The 16619-nt window shown below is 37.4% G+C and overlaps 1 protein-coding gene across 5 annotated transcripts in view; it reads right to left on the reverse strand.

Moving 5' to 3' along the window:
- The window catches only part of LOC129732086 (protein madd-4), a 588842-nt gene that overhangs the window by 69998 nt on the left and 502225 nt on the right, over positions 1–16619 (reverse strand). For all 5 annotated transcript variants that reach the window (XM_055692596.1, XM_055692595.1, XM_055692594.1 and 2 more), the window contains exons 7-9: positions 14031–14175; positions 13628–13757; positions 13358–13556 (exon numbers count right to left, since the gene is read on the reverse strand). In XM_055692596.1, the coding sequence (XP_055548571.1) occupies positions 13358–13556; positions 13628–13757; positions 14031–14175 (474 nt within the window). The remainder of the gene's footprint in view (positions 1–13357; positions 13557–13627; positions 13758–14030; positions 14176–16619) is intronic.

Here is a 16619-nt window from a genome sequence, read left to right on the forward strand (position 1 = left end):
GTCATTTAGCACATATTTTTAGAGTTTCGGGTTTATGTTTCTGAGAACATTGGACTTTGTTCGCGTAGGTCTTATTTTACAATGTTCAACTAAGAGGTGACGCCCCTTTAGGTTAGCTGACTGAAGATTGATTTGCTACTAATGAAAGTTACGTCAAATCGGTGGATAAAAATAAGCGTATAACTAAATTATTAAGAGTCTAAACTCTACGTATTCATTCACCCATAACCACAAAGCACAAAACAGTAAAATTGCTATATAAATGATCTGAAAATTCAACTGATAAAATACAAATTGAACTGAAAAGTCGGTAAATCACAATAGCTTCAGCTCTTCGTAGCTCTCAAAATTCATACCTATAATATACTCAATTAGCGACCGGAACATCTAGCAGATATATCCCAGGGTCTTCCTTTCCTACTAAAATTTTCCATCTCACGTAACATTTATGAGGGCACGTAGAGTTCTCTGCGGTTCTCTCAAGTAAATGTTGGACTAACATTCCTTTTCCGTTCCCCAACAGCTGCAAGGACGTGGCCAGGGCGGTAACAAATCTCTGGAGACAACTGACGTTTGTTTAGAAACATTGGATTGGATCCCAAATTTCATGTTGTTGCTCACAAACGAGGGAAATTTGTTCTCGTAAACAAAGTGTTGTTGCTGACACCACCTACGAAGTTGTGCAGCTGTTTATGCTATGTTATGCTAGAGGGTTAAGGGCGAAGATACGGTGTTCTGGCCAGATTTGGCGTCGGCCCACTACTCGAAGCGATCGTTGGAGGAGATGGAGTGTCTGAATATCGATGTGGTACCGAAGTCGGCGAAACCACCCAACGTCCCCCAGCGGCGTCCCATCGAGAATTTTTGGGCAAACTTGAAACGCAAGATCTATTCCAACAATTGCGTCGTGAAAACGGAGGAGTAATTAATAAAAAAAAAAAACCTAAATTAATCCACATAGCGGTCAGACTCAGCCTTTCTCATTCAAACTTATTATTTGTAAAAATAGATTTACATGAATGCTTAAATCCAATAAATGTTTATCCACTCTTTGGGTTCTAAAATATTGATGTTGTAATTAAAGTATAAAATATGAAATTTGACGTAATGTTAGTACTTAAGAAATAGCGAAATAAAAGCAATGACTCTTAATTTCGAACAATTTAATCACGAGCGATGCCGTGAACGTTCAGATAGTACGATACCACATTTAAATCATGTTGAGGCCATATATATTGATCGAATCAGGTAAAGTGTTGAATAGTCTTTGAATTTCTGTTCTTTCTAAAACTTTTAAACAGCATATCAAATTGTTATGAAGTTTGTTGTTTGTAAGTTTGAGAGATGACTCATTTGTATGACACTAGTTATGTTCAATAAAGTCGTGTAGTACTTGAGATAATAGACTTTCGTTGTTTTACAAATTAAAACATAACGCTTGCTTAAGCTTGATTACAATCAAATGAAAAGGTAACGTATGGGGCAGCCAAACTTTGTAACCACGTGTTCAATCATAATTCATCAGTTAAAAATATGAGTGAGTCCAAGTAAGTTGTCTTGGAATATGTTTCTTTTCATAGCTGGATTTCACATTTTTAAACATAACAGGCAAAGTAATAATCCGTTTGAAAAAAAAATCATTAGGGTCTTATGGGGCAACAAGACCTTTTATATGACACTAATTTTATAAAAATCGGGCCAGCCATCTCTGAGAAACATGAGTGAGATTAAATAGTCTCCAGAACACGTTTCTTTCCATAACTCCTGAACCACATATTCAATCTTCATAAAATTCAAAAGTTAAGGGTTTTTATGGTAGCCCGTCATTTGAAACTAATTTTAATCAAATCAGATGTGTGGTTTCTGAGATATTGATGTTTCGTGATTTTTACACTTTGATACATAACCTCTAAACTAGAAATCAGATTACAATAAAATTCAATAGGGTCTTATAGGGCAACTAGACCTTTCATTTGCAATTAATTTCATTGAAATCTGTTCGGTCAGACCATCTCTGTGAATAGTGAGTGCGAAAAAAGGTGCACATACACACGTACACACCCACACACAAACATATACACCTATACATGCTTATATGCAGAAAATGCTCGATTCGTCTAACTGAGTCGAGTAGTATATGACATTCGGCCATTTGGATCACTTTTCTACCTTTTAATTAGCCAGTGATCGTTAGGAGGAAGTCAATATGTTAACTTTCATTATGTGATTTCACATTTTCATGAACAACGGACAAAGTTACAATCCGATTGCAATGAAATTCAATAGCAACCTATGGGGCAACTAGACCTTTCATTTGACACTAATTTTGTGAAAATCGTTTCAGCCATCTCTGAGAAAAATGAGTGAGTTTAAACAACCTCAGGATAACTTTTCTTTACATAACTTTTGAACCATATGTTCAATCATTACGAAATTCAAAAGTTAAGGGTTCTGGAGACAGCCCGATCATTTGAAACCAATTTTATTAAAATCGGTTGTGTGGTTTCTGAGATATTGATGTTTCGTGATTTTTACGTTTTGATACATAACCTCTAAACTAAAAATCCGATTACAATGAAATTCAATAGTAACCTATGGCGCAACTAGACCTTTCATTTGCAATTAATTTTATGAAACGGTCCAGCCATCTCTAAGAAAAGTGAGTGAGAAAAAAAAGTTGCACATACATACACACACACACACATACACACATACATACATACATACAGAAAATGCTCAGTTCGTCGGAAGAAGTCGAGTGGTATATGACATTCGGCCATTGGGACCACTTTTATACCTTTGGTTTTTCCAGTGATTGCTATACCTTTCTAGGAGAAAGGCAAAAATCAAACCAAAAAGTTTGGAGCAAAAAACATATTTTACAGACATAGTCATACGAAACTTAAGTTATTTCAAAATCTTCAGTATATAGAACAAAAGTCTTGTTAGCAAAGTTGTTTGTAATGAAATTATCTACAACTTTGCAGAAGACAACTTTTAGTTTCATGCAGAAACAAAAAAGTAAGAAATTTTATTTTTTACATAGTAGGCTATGGCTATCGTTGCATAGCACCATCATGTGGGCAATTTCAATACAAACAATTGCTTCGAAGACACTATAGTCCTAAAGTGAAGCACTTAGGCACTATAGAATTAAGTTCGCGACATTGCTATTTTAAACCACTGTGATCTGGTTCAAATTTTCAAGAAAAAGCTAAAGGGTAATTTATCTACACCAGTTAAGACGCACTACGAAGACTGTAAAGATAATGAAAAGCTGTCGATAATTGTTGGTTTCTTTTGAGAAATAAATAGCGATACGAAAAAAGAGGGATAGAGAAGAAGAAAGAGTAGTGAGAGAGAAAAATTATACAGAAAGTAAAATATCCCATGTTTAAAATATACTTTGGTCAAAACTCTACAGTTCAAGCAACCAATAACAGATCGCACTCAGTATGATTTTCAAAGAGCTCTGGGGCTTTCATTTGAACATGCGAACATCAAAATCGGAATAAGCGTTCTGTAAAAAGAGTGATTTTTTATTATTTTTCTTTTAAGGGTCGATTTTAATATACTACACATATAAACAACATATTTACACATACATACGTACAGGCTCACATACAAAAACATACATGAATTGTTCAATTCGTCGATCTGAGTAAATTGGTTTACAACACATGGCTCTCCGTGCCATTAATTTTGCCCTAAAAGTTTAATGTCTCATATAAAAAATACGCTTTGGTCAATATTTTAAAATTTAAGCCACTAATCAAAAATCCACTCGGTAGCATTCTGCGGAGCACAGTAGCTTCCGTTTGCGTATAAGATCATTAAAATCGGATATTGCGTTCTGTAAGAAAGGTGCGTTAGTATTTTGCGGCACATACATACAGACAACATACATACACACACACATACACACACATACACACACACACACACACACACACACACACATACACACACGAACAGACATTGCTCAGTTCGTCGAGCTGAGTCAGATGGTATATACGATTCGGCCCCCCGGATCATGGATCTATTTTGCGTTTTTCGACCGATTTTATAACCTTTGTTTAATATAACAAAGGTAAAAAATTGGCCGCCATCTTGGATCTCGCCGCCATCTTGGATTTTATCAGAAATATATGTTTTTGAGTAAGTTTGCAGCAACCGATTCTAAATTTAACATCACCATTGGAAAGCTGAGAATAAATGCTTTAAGAAACATTAAAAAATTAGGTGAGCATTGAGTTTACCTTGCCATTCAAATTACTTTTCAAAATCGAGATCCGAACAGTTCAATGCATGACGCATGCTGAGCCTGTAGTGTGCGTATGATGTGGACAGTTAGCCACGCACCGCAATTTTTGAGTAGCCTTCAATCAATTGGCTGAATTTCGTTAGGTAGCAAACGTACCCTCTTCGTCGAAAAGAATTAGCTAGGGAAAGTGATGATTCTCTACTCTTACTTTATTTGCGCTGGCATACGCAAATCTTCTCCAGATTACTATCTTGGTATACCATACCTAAGTTTGTTTATAGTAGTTTAATGCATGAAAACAGCAGCATGTATATAACAGTAGCAAAAACAACATCTAACATTAATTTGTTTAATTACTAACTACGCGAAAACTGTCCTGTGTACAGGGAACCAAACTTTGTTCTAGCAAAAAATCGTCGAGAAGCTTGCTCACAAATAACGTTACACTCAAGGAGGAGCAAAGGAGTGAAGAAATAAACAATGTAAATGGAGTGGAAAGGGGTCGAAGATACGATTTTTTGCTTTGTGTAATTTGTGAACAGACCCAAAGTCACACAACCATTGAGCCATCCACATTTCACGTGGAAAACTTTAGGGAGGGGGGTCTGTGTGATGTCCACGGTGGATACAAAATTTTTAGAATTTATATGAGCAGTTGCCCACGGAGGGGGAGGGGGAGGACTAAATCCTTAACAGCATATTACGTTTATTTGATAGGGTAACGGACCCATAAATCGCCCACTTCATTCATGACTAACCAGTTAAACGTTATAAATTTTCATGTGTTACTTCGACGATGTGTAGTATTTACTGTATAGTGCACAATAAACATTGTGTTGCACATTCGGGTTGCTTTACAACCAAAATAACTTATCTAGTCTAGTTAAATAGAAATTTCCTGATGGGTGTCCGAACCCCTAAATTCGACCCCGAAAATCCTAATTTCGTTCACCTAAGGATCCATTTTTCGCCCACCTCGGAAATATGATGAAAACAGCTGTTAAATGAAACAAATCAATTTATGAAAAGAAAATCAACTTAATTATGTAATGCAATTGGTTAACCGTGATAAGCATTTATTTTATAAATTACCAGCTGATTACCCAGCCTTACTCGGGATTCCATGTTAGCTCTTGTTGTTATGGTGGCTTAGTAGTTGTTACGGTCTGGTTTTTTTGATATTCTATGTTACTATTGAACCTATAATTTCAAACTGGATTGTAAGAAGATCATGTTGTCAAAAATGAGTCAATCTTTGGTTTATTCTCCTAAAACAATAAATTTTATATAGAAAAATACCTATGTCAAGTTTGGTCTAGCTGTTCCGCAATGAACATGATATATATACTCAAATACACCGCTATTTTCATATTAAAAGATTTTAAAAACTCATATTTGTTTCAATTTATAGTCTTGATATATCTTCAATTTGAAAATGCACCAGATCCAGCAACTTTTCGAAACGTATTTTGAACTCTCCGCTATCAAATCATTATTATTACTGCTACATCAAGAAGCGAGAGGTGAAAACAAACAATCGATCAAAGCGAATTTTTGAAGTGCTTCTCCAAAAATGTTTTCATGAAAGTCCACAAAGCGCTGGAAATGCAACATCAGCCACAGATATTCCTAGAACATCCAAATAGTAATCGATAACATTGGTTAATCATGTATGCAGAGTACCGGAAAACGTCGATTTACTTTTCGTAAACCGGAAATCGCCGTGTCGGGTTTCAAAATGGCGTCGGACACCGATTCTAATAGCGAATTTTTTATTCCACCAGCTCACCTCGTTTTGACCTGGAAGCGCACTAACTGCTGTCAAAACCCTTTTTTATTCGCTCGATTTTGACCCAGTTTTGACCTGGCTTGCTGCCCGAAGCGCACTGTAAATTTTGTCAGCTTCAACCCACCACCGCACGTGCTAAGTTCTTTCTCACTTGCGTCTTAAATGGCGATGACGTTTTATTATTCCTCGGTAGTTTTGCCCACACACAGTGGAATAAAGAAATTCGCTATAAGTTTCTGAGCATGATCTTTTTTCTAGATGGTTATCCCTTTCTTTCCTTTCAATTCTATGACCATCAGCTCTGTGAAAAACACACGTATACCAAGTTTGATGGAAATCAATACAAGCATTCAAAGGTTATGTTGAAATATACATGCATACAAATCTTGATTTTTATATAAAAAGACCATATTAAGCTTGTGTCGGAAACGTTGTTAATATTTTCCACTTAATTGTTATTCACAGACAGGGCGAAAATTAGGCACACATCATATTCCCAAAACAGTGTATAGAGATTCGCCCAGGGCGAAATATGAAATTTTTATTTTTCGCCTCTTTATAATTATGAAAAATCTTCAGAAAAATCGATAACTAACATGAAATCATTAAAATCACATTCAGGAAATTTCAAATGCCTATAAAAAAACAATATGCTCATAGTTTGAAGTACACTTCCGCTTAGAAATATTTAGCACTCGTTTCTGCAAACCAAAAAAAAATCAGTCTAACTAGCAGACGCTCTATTGATAGCTCGTAAAATAGTAAAATATTATAACCATGAATCACGTACCAGCGTTAAAGATATCATGAGATTTCGAGCTTGAGAGTAGCGAATATAAATCATTGTCTTTGAACATTCAAAAGGATTAATATCGTGAGGATCCATAGGAGGGCGAAATATGGTGCCCGGACGAAATATGGTTCCTCTACCCTATTGGCCGCGCGTTGCTTTGTACTGTTTGAAGCTCGATTTTGAAAAGTGACCAGAATTACAAGGTAAACTCAATTATCACCTGATGTTTTGAATGTAGGTATCTTAAAGCATTTTTTCTCAGCTTTCCAATGGTGATGTTAAATTCAAAATCGGTGGTTGCGAACTTGCTCAAAAACACGTTTTTTTATGAAATCCAATTTTTTCTACTTCAAATGAAAGCTCTATCATTCATCTTTGAAACGATGTGTTGGTTGCAGAGGGTTCAATGACAAATTCAAGAGAATTAAAAAGGAAAAAAGAATTGCTCAAAAATCAATTCTTCTACAAACCGTTTAACCGATTTGTGCCCGAGGGGTCCATCAATATGAACTAACCTAATTGGTTTTCTCATTTTTTCACTACATGCAGTTATTTGGACACAAAAATCCTTTTTTAAAGACCTCATGTCACCACTGCACAGCAGGCATGTCTAAGCCCACCACACCACTGCGTGTGTGTTTAAGGCGATGCCACGGAGGGTATTTTCATTGCCCTTCAGTGCTTATACAAAACAGAAACCCACAGTGCTCTTAATAAAACAGCCCTTCAGAAGCTTCAACAAACACCAGCCCGAGTGTTCCCGAATTCGTGAGCCCTAGGAAGCCCGCTTGCTGACACGTGTTTTCTCAAACGCTCCATTTTTACAAACGTATATATAAAAAAAATATTGTAGGTGGTTGTATGCGATGACTACGTCCATTATTATATCATTGTTGATCTCGTCGTGGGGACCAATGCTTGTGTGTTCCCCGAAACTGCAAGCCCTCGGTTGCCTCATGTGCCGAAGTTGAAAACCCTCGGCTCGCGTGTTAACGAATGGCTCTTTCCCCCATGCCTGCTGCGGTCCAAAATATCAATTTCGCGAACTTAGTTCTGTAGTGGCTAAAAGCTTTACTTTAGGACTATAGTGTCTTCGAAGCAATTGCATATGCATATGTGTTATGCAACAACAACCAAAGCCTACTATGGTAAAAATAGAATTTCTAACTTATTTGTTTCTGCATGAAACTCAAACCTGTCTAGGGCAAAGTTGTGGATAATTTCATTACTAAAAACTTTGCTAAAAAAAATTTTCTCTATGTATTGTAATTTTGAAAAACAAAAGTTTCGTATGACAATGCCCGTAAATTCAGTTTTTCGCTTCTAACTTTTTTTTTGATTTTTTTTCTGAAGACAATATTCTAGAAAATTTTAGGCCTTATCATTTTAGAAAAATTTCATGAAGACACTGTACTAAGATTCTTTTTGGTTTGAAAGATATAAGCAATTTCAACAATAATTTACCCAAGTTTCTACTGCGGATTGGCGAAAAAGGGGGACGCCCGGAAGCATACACTCACCGCCATTTTTTAGTTTCAGGTTAGTTCCACAAAATGGTGTAAGAGTTACTCGTCCAATTCGTCACAATTTTGAGTACGAGCGTTAAACATTTTTGTAGTTTTGGGCATTCTTCCTTTAGCATAACGAGATATAATCATAGTAATATGCTTTTGGATGATTTGTGTATGCATATATGATTGAATATGTAAGTGCTCGCCCCGCAATTGTCCTATACACTTAACGGTTGGCTGCGAAGTCTGTGTATAGTAAACAGAAGGCCAAGTTCCGAATCGGAATGGAGCACCAAAGCTTTGCTTTTTTTATATCGTTGGGTGGGTTGGAAATCGTGCATGCGGAATGCTAGCGATACCTCAGTCGCGTTCATAACGTCACATGGACTGAAGCGGGAGGATGCGCTCTTTAACTTACTGTTCAACGTCGCTAAGGTCCCGTAGTTTGGGAACCCGCACAAAACTAGCGCTGTATAGGACGCTTATACTTCCGGTGTCACTTTACGAACATGAAGCATGAACGCTGAAGGAAACTGTTCGACGAGTGCTCGGAGTTTTTGAGCGTAAAGTTCTGCGATCGATACTTGGCGGTAAACAGGAAGATCCCAAGTAACAAAATAGGCAATATCTGAGTTTTATAGTGCCAGATAGAACCAAAACATAAAACCTTCAATGCCGACCACGCGGCTATAAAGACCAATTAACAACAGCTATATACATGTGCCATGGCTAGTTGGCCCAGGTTTATTGCAGTCATCAAAACTTCATTTGCGCTCCATCATAGGACCAGACGTTTTCAACAGGCCGATTTGCTTGCCATAGAATGGTCTCTGAATTTTAACTGAAATATATTCTTCAAATTAAGTGTAAAGCACCAAATTCTATCTTGATTTTATTTCTCAAAGACAACGTTATACTCCGACAGTGTCGTGAAAACAGAAATGTCTGAGTTTTCTTTCTATAATGATCAATTACCATTGTCATTCAAATCTTTCTGGTGCATGTTAAAACACATTCCGAGAAATATTTATGGTGAAAGGGGTCACAATTTTTATCGTAATTACCGCGCGCCGTCGTGATCTTGTAGAAAATGAATATTCAATTAAAAATTTAATTCCTCTGCACTAAGGTGTTGATTGGATAAATGCCATGATTTGTTAAATTTTGTTAAATTTATAGTTCAATCCATCATTCGAATTTCAAAACTACCCTATGGTATCGGTAATATTGTTAAATAAAATGCTGATTTAGGATTGAGTTTCATAATTTTGCATTATACCCATTCAAGACGACGTGTTGTTTTCAGATAAACCCTCGAACGCATCCAAAATCCTTCATCATAACTGATTCTCTTAATTTGATCAGAACACAGTATATCTTGAACCCAAACAAGCCTATCATGGTATTCCCCAAATATTAAGTTACGATCCCCAAATTTTATTTCAGCCACAATTATAGTTTGCAGGTTTTAGTTTTATTTGGTCATCAGTAGGACTATCATACAACTTCATGCGTATGACGATTGGCATACATAGTATGGCTGTAAAGAATATTTGCGGATCGTATTTCATGGCTATTAAATAAATCCAAAATATAATCATAGAGTTTATTGTAAGTTAGCATAAAACGAAAACAAAACAATCCTAAGTCTTTGAAGCATTTTGATTGTTACTTGGAATGGAGAGTGACGCAGACGCATGAATCACGAGTTGTACCAGGTATACAAACATGCTGATATAGTGAAGGTAATACAGCGGGGCAGGCTTCAGTAGGCTGAACATGTAGCCAGAATGCTTGACGAGAGAGCCGCCAAAACTATCTTCAGTAGAGAACCAGGGAGAGGTCGTCGACTTCGTGGTAGGCCTCGCATGCGGTGGAAGAAGATGCACAATCTTCTGGTGTACGAGGAGACTGTAGAACGGCTGCCCAAGACAGAAGAAGCTTGACATCTCTAATTCGCTCGGCCCTAGACCGGTGAACGGTTCTTTAGCCAATAAAGTAAGTAATACGATTTGTTATATGCTAGAAATAAATTTTGTATGTTTTATGTGTTAGAAGTAAGCAACAAAAAGATATAGGGCTTTTATGCCTAAATGATGGACTTTGCCCATCACCTATTTTATGTAGACTTCACAGTCAGATCGAATTAAATGAGAATAATAATAATTTGACTTTATTTTGTTCACGTTTGGCAGCAGGGTCCTTTTGTACGTGTTGCTTGATTAAAGATTAGGACAATGTTTCAATGATTTCTGGCAAAAATAAATAAATTTTGTATTAGGAGGCTACAAAGACGAACTTTCTAGAAACATAATTCTAACTTTTAGAAAGAATATATACAGCCTCATAGATATGAAATGGTGCTGCTGATATTCGTTCGAAATTATGCACATTTAAGATATATGCGGTTGTCGTCCTAAACTAAATGGTGCAGCAACGCCGGCCAGGTATTAGCTAGTATTTCATGAAAACTTGGAAAAATAATCCGTGTTTGCATCAACGTAATCGGTTATAACAGGAACGAGACCAGTTAAACAACACTGTGCTACAAATGAAAAAAAAAATGCAAGAACTTCTGAAGTGACCTAGTGTAGGTTGTAGGTCTTGTTGAGTGTAACATTCGCTCATACTAGAAATTTTCCAAACACCCCCAAAATCTGAAGTTATGGTCAAAATATGGTTTTTTGGACTTCAGCGCATATAATATTTTTTAACTCAGTCATTTGTCAACCGATTTTCAATATTGAAGCAGGTTTAGAAAGACGACAAATAGAGCTTTTAAAATATATACAGGTTTGTTCTAATATCAATAAAACATGCTAAGTTATTTGAGTTTATATCTAATTTTATAGACTTTTTCTCGCAATTTTTCAATTTAATTTTAAATTTGCCGTCTATTTTTGTAAGAAGCATACCACAAATACACTTTAATTTCGAAAGTATATTCAATTCCGAATCAAATGAAAGCAGTTTTGTGGAAATCGGTTGGTATTTGGCTAAGTTATGTATTTTATAAAGAAAACCAAAATTTTTAGCTTCTATCGCACATTTATTTCACGGGGCTACAAATGATGAAAAAATGCAAGAACTTTTGATGTGACTTAGTGTGGGTTGTAGCTTTTGTCAAATGTTACTTGCGCATTTACTTGACGTTTTTCAAGTACCCCGAAAACTATAAGTTATGTTCAAAACCCTGTTTTTTACCTTAGCTCAGATTTTTATGTTTAATACGGTTATTTTTCAACTGATTTTTTATATTTTAGCTGTTTCGGAAAGGCGAAAAATAGAGCATTTGAAACATATGACCATGCTTGTGTTAGCGAACACAGTGAATATCTTTTATTGATAGCTTTAAAAGCCCATCTGAGTCTGTTTGAGTTATATCACCCACGCGATGAAGCGTTTCGGACTTCAAATCTGTTAAGAGCCGAGCTGATGGCTTTCTAAATTTAAAATCTGCCCGAATTTGGAACATCTGGTGAACTTTTTAATAGTAGACAGCTTTCGTGTCTGGCTACCATAAAAACAGTTTATTCAGAAGCATTTATTGGGCCCGCTCTTGGAGAAGAACCTTGTACTGCGCAAGTTTGGCATCCCACAGAGTAATTGTTTGCATTGCATTCGAAACACGGAACTAAATTGTTCACTTCTCAGCACTGCAGAAAGAACAAGTTTGGTAGAGTCACCGTTGTTGTTTTGAAACTTTCTTCCGCAGTAGCATTTCAAGAGTAGTTTTAGGCGCGCTTTGACAAAATAATTGCATCTAACCAGCCGGTCGCAGTTCAGAAACGGGCTCCGTGCGACTCCATCGGCACAGCTGCGATAAAACAAATCAGTGCATAGGTTTATTGTACCGTAAGCCTTCGCCGACGGCGCTGCAGCCTATCCTTCACCGTGCCCTTACGTTCGCCAGAAGGTTCGACATAAAACTTCCGAGTTATGTCAGAAATGTTTAAAACAACCGACCACGTATACTCGTATACACACTTAATGATTGTACGGTTCATAATTCGACTTGTTGCTTGCGGGTTTGGTAAACATTGAAGCTGGAATGTGCTTTCTTCGTCCTGAAAATTCCGGCCCTGGGGGGTGCAGGACTGTAATGACGTTCATAAAAATTCTTTACGACTTTATTCAAATTTTCGGCTATAAATTTATAGCTCAACCATCGTCCATCTCCCCGGAGCGAGATGAAAGTACTCTCGTTTGTAAGGGAAAGAAGGGCGGTCACCTTGCGTCGCCGCTCTACCGCACTGCCGGTGCCAGTTGTGTGATATGCTATCGTTTTGTTCAATCTGAGTAATTTGGTGTGAATGTGGAAATTCATTGATTTATGGAATATGCATGACAATGGGTGCGACTGGGGGAGGAAAGCCAAGGCTGTCAAACGGGAAAAGTTTGTCGTTGGATTTAACCCGAAACTTTATCAATATCAAAGCTAACTCGTCAGTTAACTATTAAGAAAGGTAAGCTGTGGTTGGGCACAGATGAAAATGAGTCAAGTCTTGCACACGTATACATGGATGAGAAGATTTCAAAGGTCAACATGTCAGAGATGGTCACAAGGCAAGGAGTCAATAGTTCATGCTGTTAATTAGTAACCAGTACAGCAAATTTTTGTCATATTCTCGCAATATCTAGAGAATATGGTAAGTGCAGTAAGATTTTCCATTTGAGCGTTCTTTTTTAAGTTTTAACGATTTTGGCAATAGGAGGCCAAGCGTTGTCATGCAGTGCATTTTCGTGCTTCTACTCGTGTTGTGTTCCTCAATGATTTTTGGATATGTCGAAATTGACCTGCACTTACTTTTGGCACCATCTATAAAAAGCAGCAAGACACTAGTTACGCATCTAATAATAATTTACTTTGGTTACAATATTCAAATATCGATATATGTTTTCGGTGTGAACTTGCTGCAATTGAATTATTTCAGATAGTGCTCTCCCCAATTTACTCTACACCTTCAAAAGAAATCTTTAATGAAAGCTGGCACACTTACCCCACTCCATTCTCCAGCGATCCATTTGGGACATTCCTGGGTGTTGCACGCTTCCTGGCTCTTCGGTCGTACGCCCCTGCACGCCTCGTCCGGAACCTTATTTTTAGCGCCATTACTTTCCTCGGCACAAACAACCACCCGCTCCCGGATGCCTCCTCCGCACGACTTGGAACAGGGTCGCCATTCGTCGGTGACCCATCTATTGAGTGGAGGGAAAACAGCAAATTAAGTGTTACCGTCGGAACGCGATAGCAGTGTGCCGTTACTTACTTCGGTGGACACAGGTGTGTGTTGCACTGAACCACGGTCGGTTCCGGCCGGGATGAAGCATTGCACAGAGATTCCTCCACGTCAACGCCCGTCACTCGGTTTCGACAAGTGGGCATTGCCATTTTATATCCTGTCGATAAGGAAGACGTTTTATTCGTCGAAATGAAAGTTCGTCTAGCGAGTAAATGCAGAAAACTTGAATTGCATTTCGTTACGATAGAAGATAAGAGAAGTTAATGTTATTGTTTCCAGCTTAGCTTATAAGTGAGATAAGACACCGAAAAACGATTCCAATCCTAATAGCGTGACATTTGCTTGGGGAGAGGGCTACAAGTTTCCGCGCTCTGCCAGGTAGAATTCACTTTCGCTGACAAACTTCTTATGCGTAGCGAAATTCACTTACCGCCTCCGCAGGTGACAGAACAGAGTGACATCGGTGCTATCTCCCACTGATAGAGTGGCTGGCTGCAGGATGTCCCGTCGCCTCCGCACACGCCGCATACGTCGATCTTCTTGGTGGAGCCGATTTTCAAGTCACATCCGACGCGCTGGTTTTGGATGGAAGATGATATGAATTATTTATTGGAATAAATTCGTACACTACGACTTGATGTGTTCAATTGTTGATGCCACACGGTCGGTTTGCCGGCAATATATACACATATAATGGTTATACATTGTATGAAAGATTGATGTTTCCTGAATCAAGACAATTGGTTATTCCACCAGCGGTTGAAAATAAAAACTGCATAGAGGGGAAAAATTTGTCTACTGTTAGTGCTTGGTTTTATGACATCACTTTGCTGCCGTCCATTTGTGGGCGCAAACTTTCAACCGAGAGCTGCGAGATAATTTAAACCGGACTGGACCGCGCAGTTGCTTAATTTGTTCGGACGGAAAATCGTGTTTTCTGCAATTAGCTGAAATTATGAGGTGTTTTGAAGTTCGGAGTTTGCGAAATATCATTGCGTTTACCCGACGAAAAACTTTCATCAACAGAAAAATGCTCAAGTTTTGCGATGTTTATCCCTCTCTCCCGCTGCCTGGGTATAGTAAACTGTTATACGATTCCAGCTGGGAAGTAGTTATAGACTTCCAGGGTGAAACTTTTCCCTAAAGTTAGCTTCAGCTGTTGTTGCTCGTAGAGTGGAATAACACTCTCCACTTTGAATCTCAGATTTTGTTTTTTTTTGTCCCATTGACTCGGATTCTTCAAAACGAGAAACGAGATTCACGGTTGGGATTGACTAACCTGGTGAAATCAGTGACGAAAGTAGCCGACAAGTATCGTTGCGAATTTATCATTACAAAGTTGGCATCCTGGCAAAGATGTACACTACAAAAACGTCGAACCCTTTTTTGCAAGTAAATAAACTTTATTCTATCTTTTTTAGATCAGAAGGTCATTCAAGTTGATAGGATGGGTTTAAAAAATAAATCAAAGGTTATGGGTCGAAAGGTACTTTGCTTGTTGTGACAAGACAGTTCAATGAAATTATTAAGTTGTGTAACTGGGAGTGCTTTTATATTTATTTCAATATTTTTTCTAGGCTGTTACTTACATTTACTACAGAATTGGTACTTGGCACTTGGTAAAACTTCTGCTATGATTATTGTTGAGTAGAGTAGATTTCCAGATGTTTCAAGACTAAACGTTCAACAGTCTGTCATCGACAATGGAGTAGGGCGAAATTTTCCTCAAATACAAAAATGTGGTTATGCAAATACAAAAGTGAGTTAGGCCGAAAAATTAAAGCCATCACACAAAGCAAATCACTGGACATGGTTAGAGATTTTCGATGGTATATTGTTAGTTGACAAACTTTATCGTGACTTTAGTGGGTATTTATATCGAAACAGTTAAACCATAAATCTAATTTCGGTTTAAAGCACGACTGGATGAAAGCGTAAGACTGATTCGCATATGCAATGCAAAGATGCCAGAAAATGTTATTAACAAAACCATACCCGGCGTTGCTCGTGTTAGAATGTTTAAAAAATTAGAGTCACATTCTATATTCTACTGCTCATATAGCTATCTTGAATTTCAAAATAACATCTGGGGTCGATTCACGATTCCGGAAATGCCCACAATAGATGGTACTTAATCATTTCAAGCTGATTTCCAAAAATTGGAAGTTACCATCTTGGATTTCAAAATGGCCCCGCATCACTCCAGTTTTGAAAATACTCATTGGAATTGGAAAGTATTACGGCTTTTACGTGTTGGGTACTTTCATCACTGCGACTCACTGTGACATTTGCCTCGTTTTATTCTAGCTGAGACATGACAACGTATCACGTATTGGACCACTTCCAATTATGGCACTTTCATCGATTCCCAAGTAACTAGGAATCCAATAAAATTTTATTTTATTAGGTTATATTTGAAGTGCTTGAACACACTTATAAATAAGTTTTGATGTGTACGTCACAGACTTTAAAGCGTTTAAAACTGTTTGACTGTCGGACATGATGCAAATGTAACTGTATTTGCTGCGTAGGTGTGAAACCAAATATTCTAGAATTACTTGAACTTCGGCTTGGGAAACAGTTGGCCGTTGTCCCATTGGAATTGAGGTCTATTCCGGCCCAGATTGTTTAATATTGAACCATCTTTGAAGAAAATGAATGATCTTTGGTGGAGTTTCCAAGTATCACGCTCAGTTCAAAATATTTGGAATCTTTGTGCATTTTTTCTTCATCCGGCTCTAAACTACTAGAAGATTGATACGAATAGTTTTTAAAATATTAAGATGACCTGTTGTCATCTTCAAAGAGATTCATAGATCGTTTAGTCCACACTAAATACAAAAATTGTTTTTACTTGATGCTGATGCTTGCTGCTACATTTTAGAACTTGACATCCTGTTTATTATACGCAAACTTCGCAAAAAAGAACATTTGTAAACATTTTGAACACTTTCAATTGTTTTTTAAGCCCATCAAGTTTCAATAACAATGATATTGAAATAGGTGGACAAAGAATTGC

Source organism: Wyeomyia smithii, chromosome 3 (genome assembly GCF_029784165.1).
Source record: "Wyeomyia smithii strain HCP4-BCI-WySm-NY-G18 chromosome 3, ASM2978416v1, whole genome shotgun sequence".
NCBI classification, from domain to species: Eukaryota; Metazoa; Arthropoda; class Insecta; order Diptera; family Culicidae; genus Wyeomyia; species Wyeomyia smithii.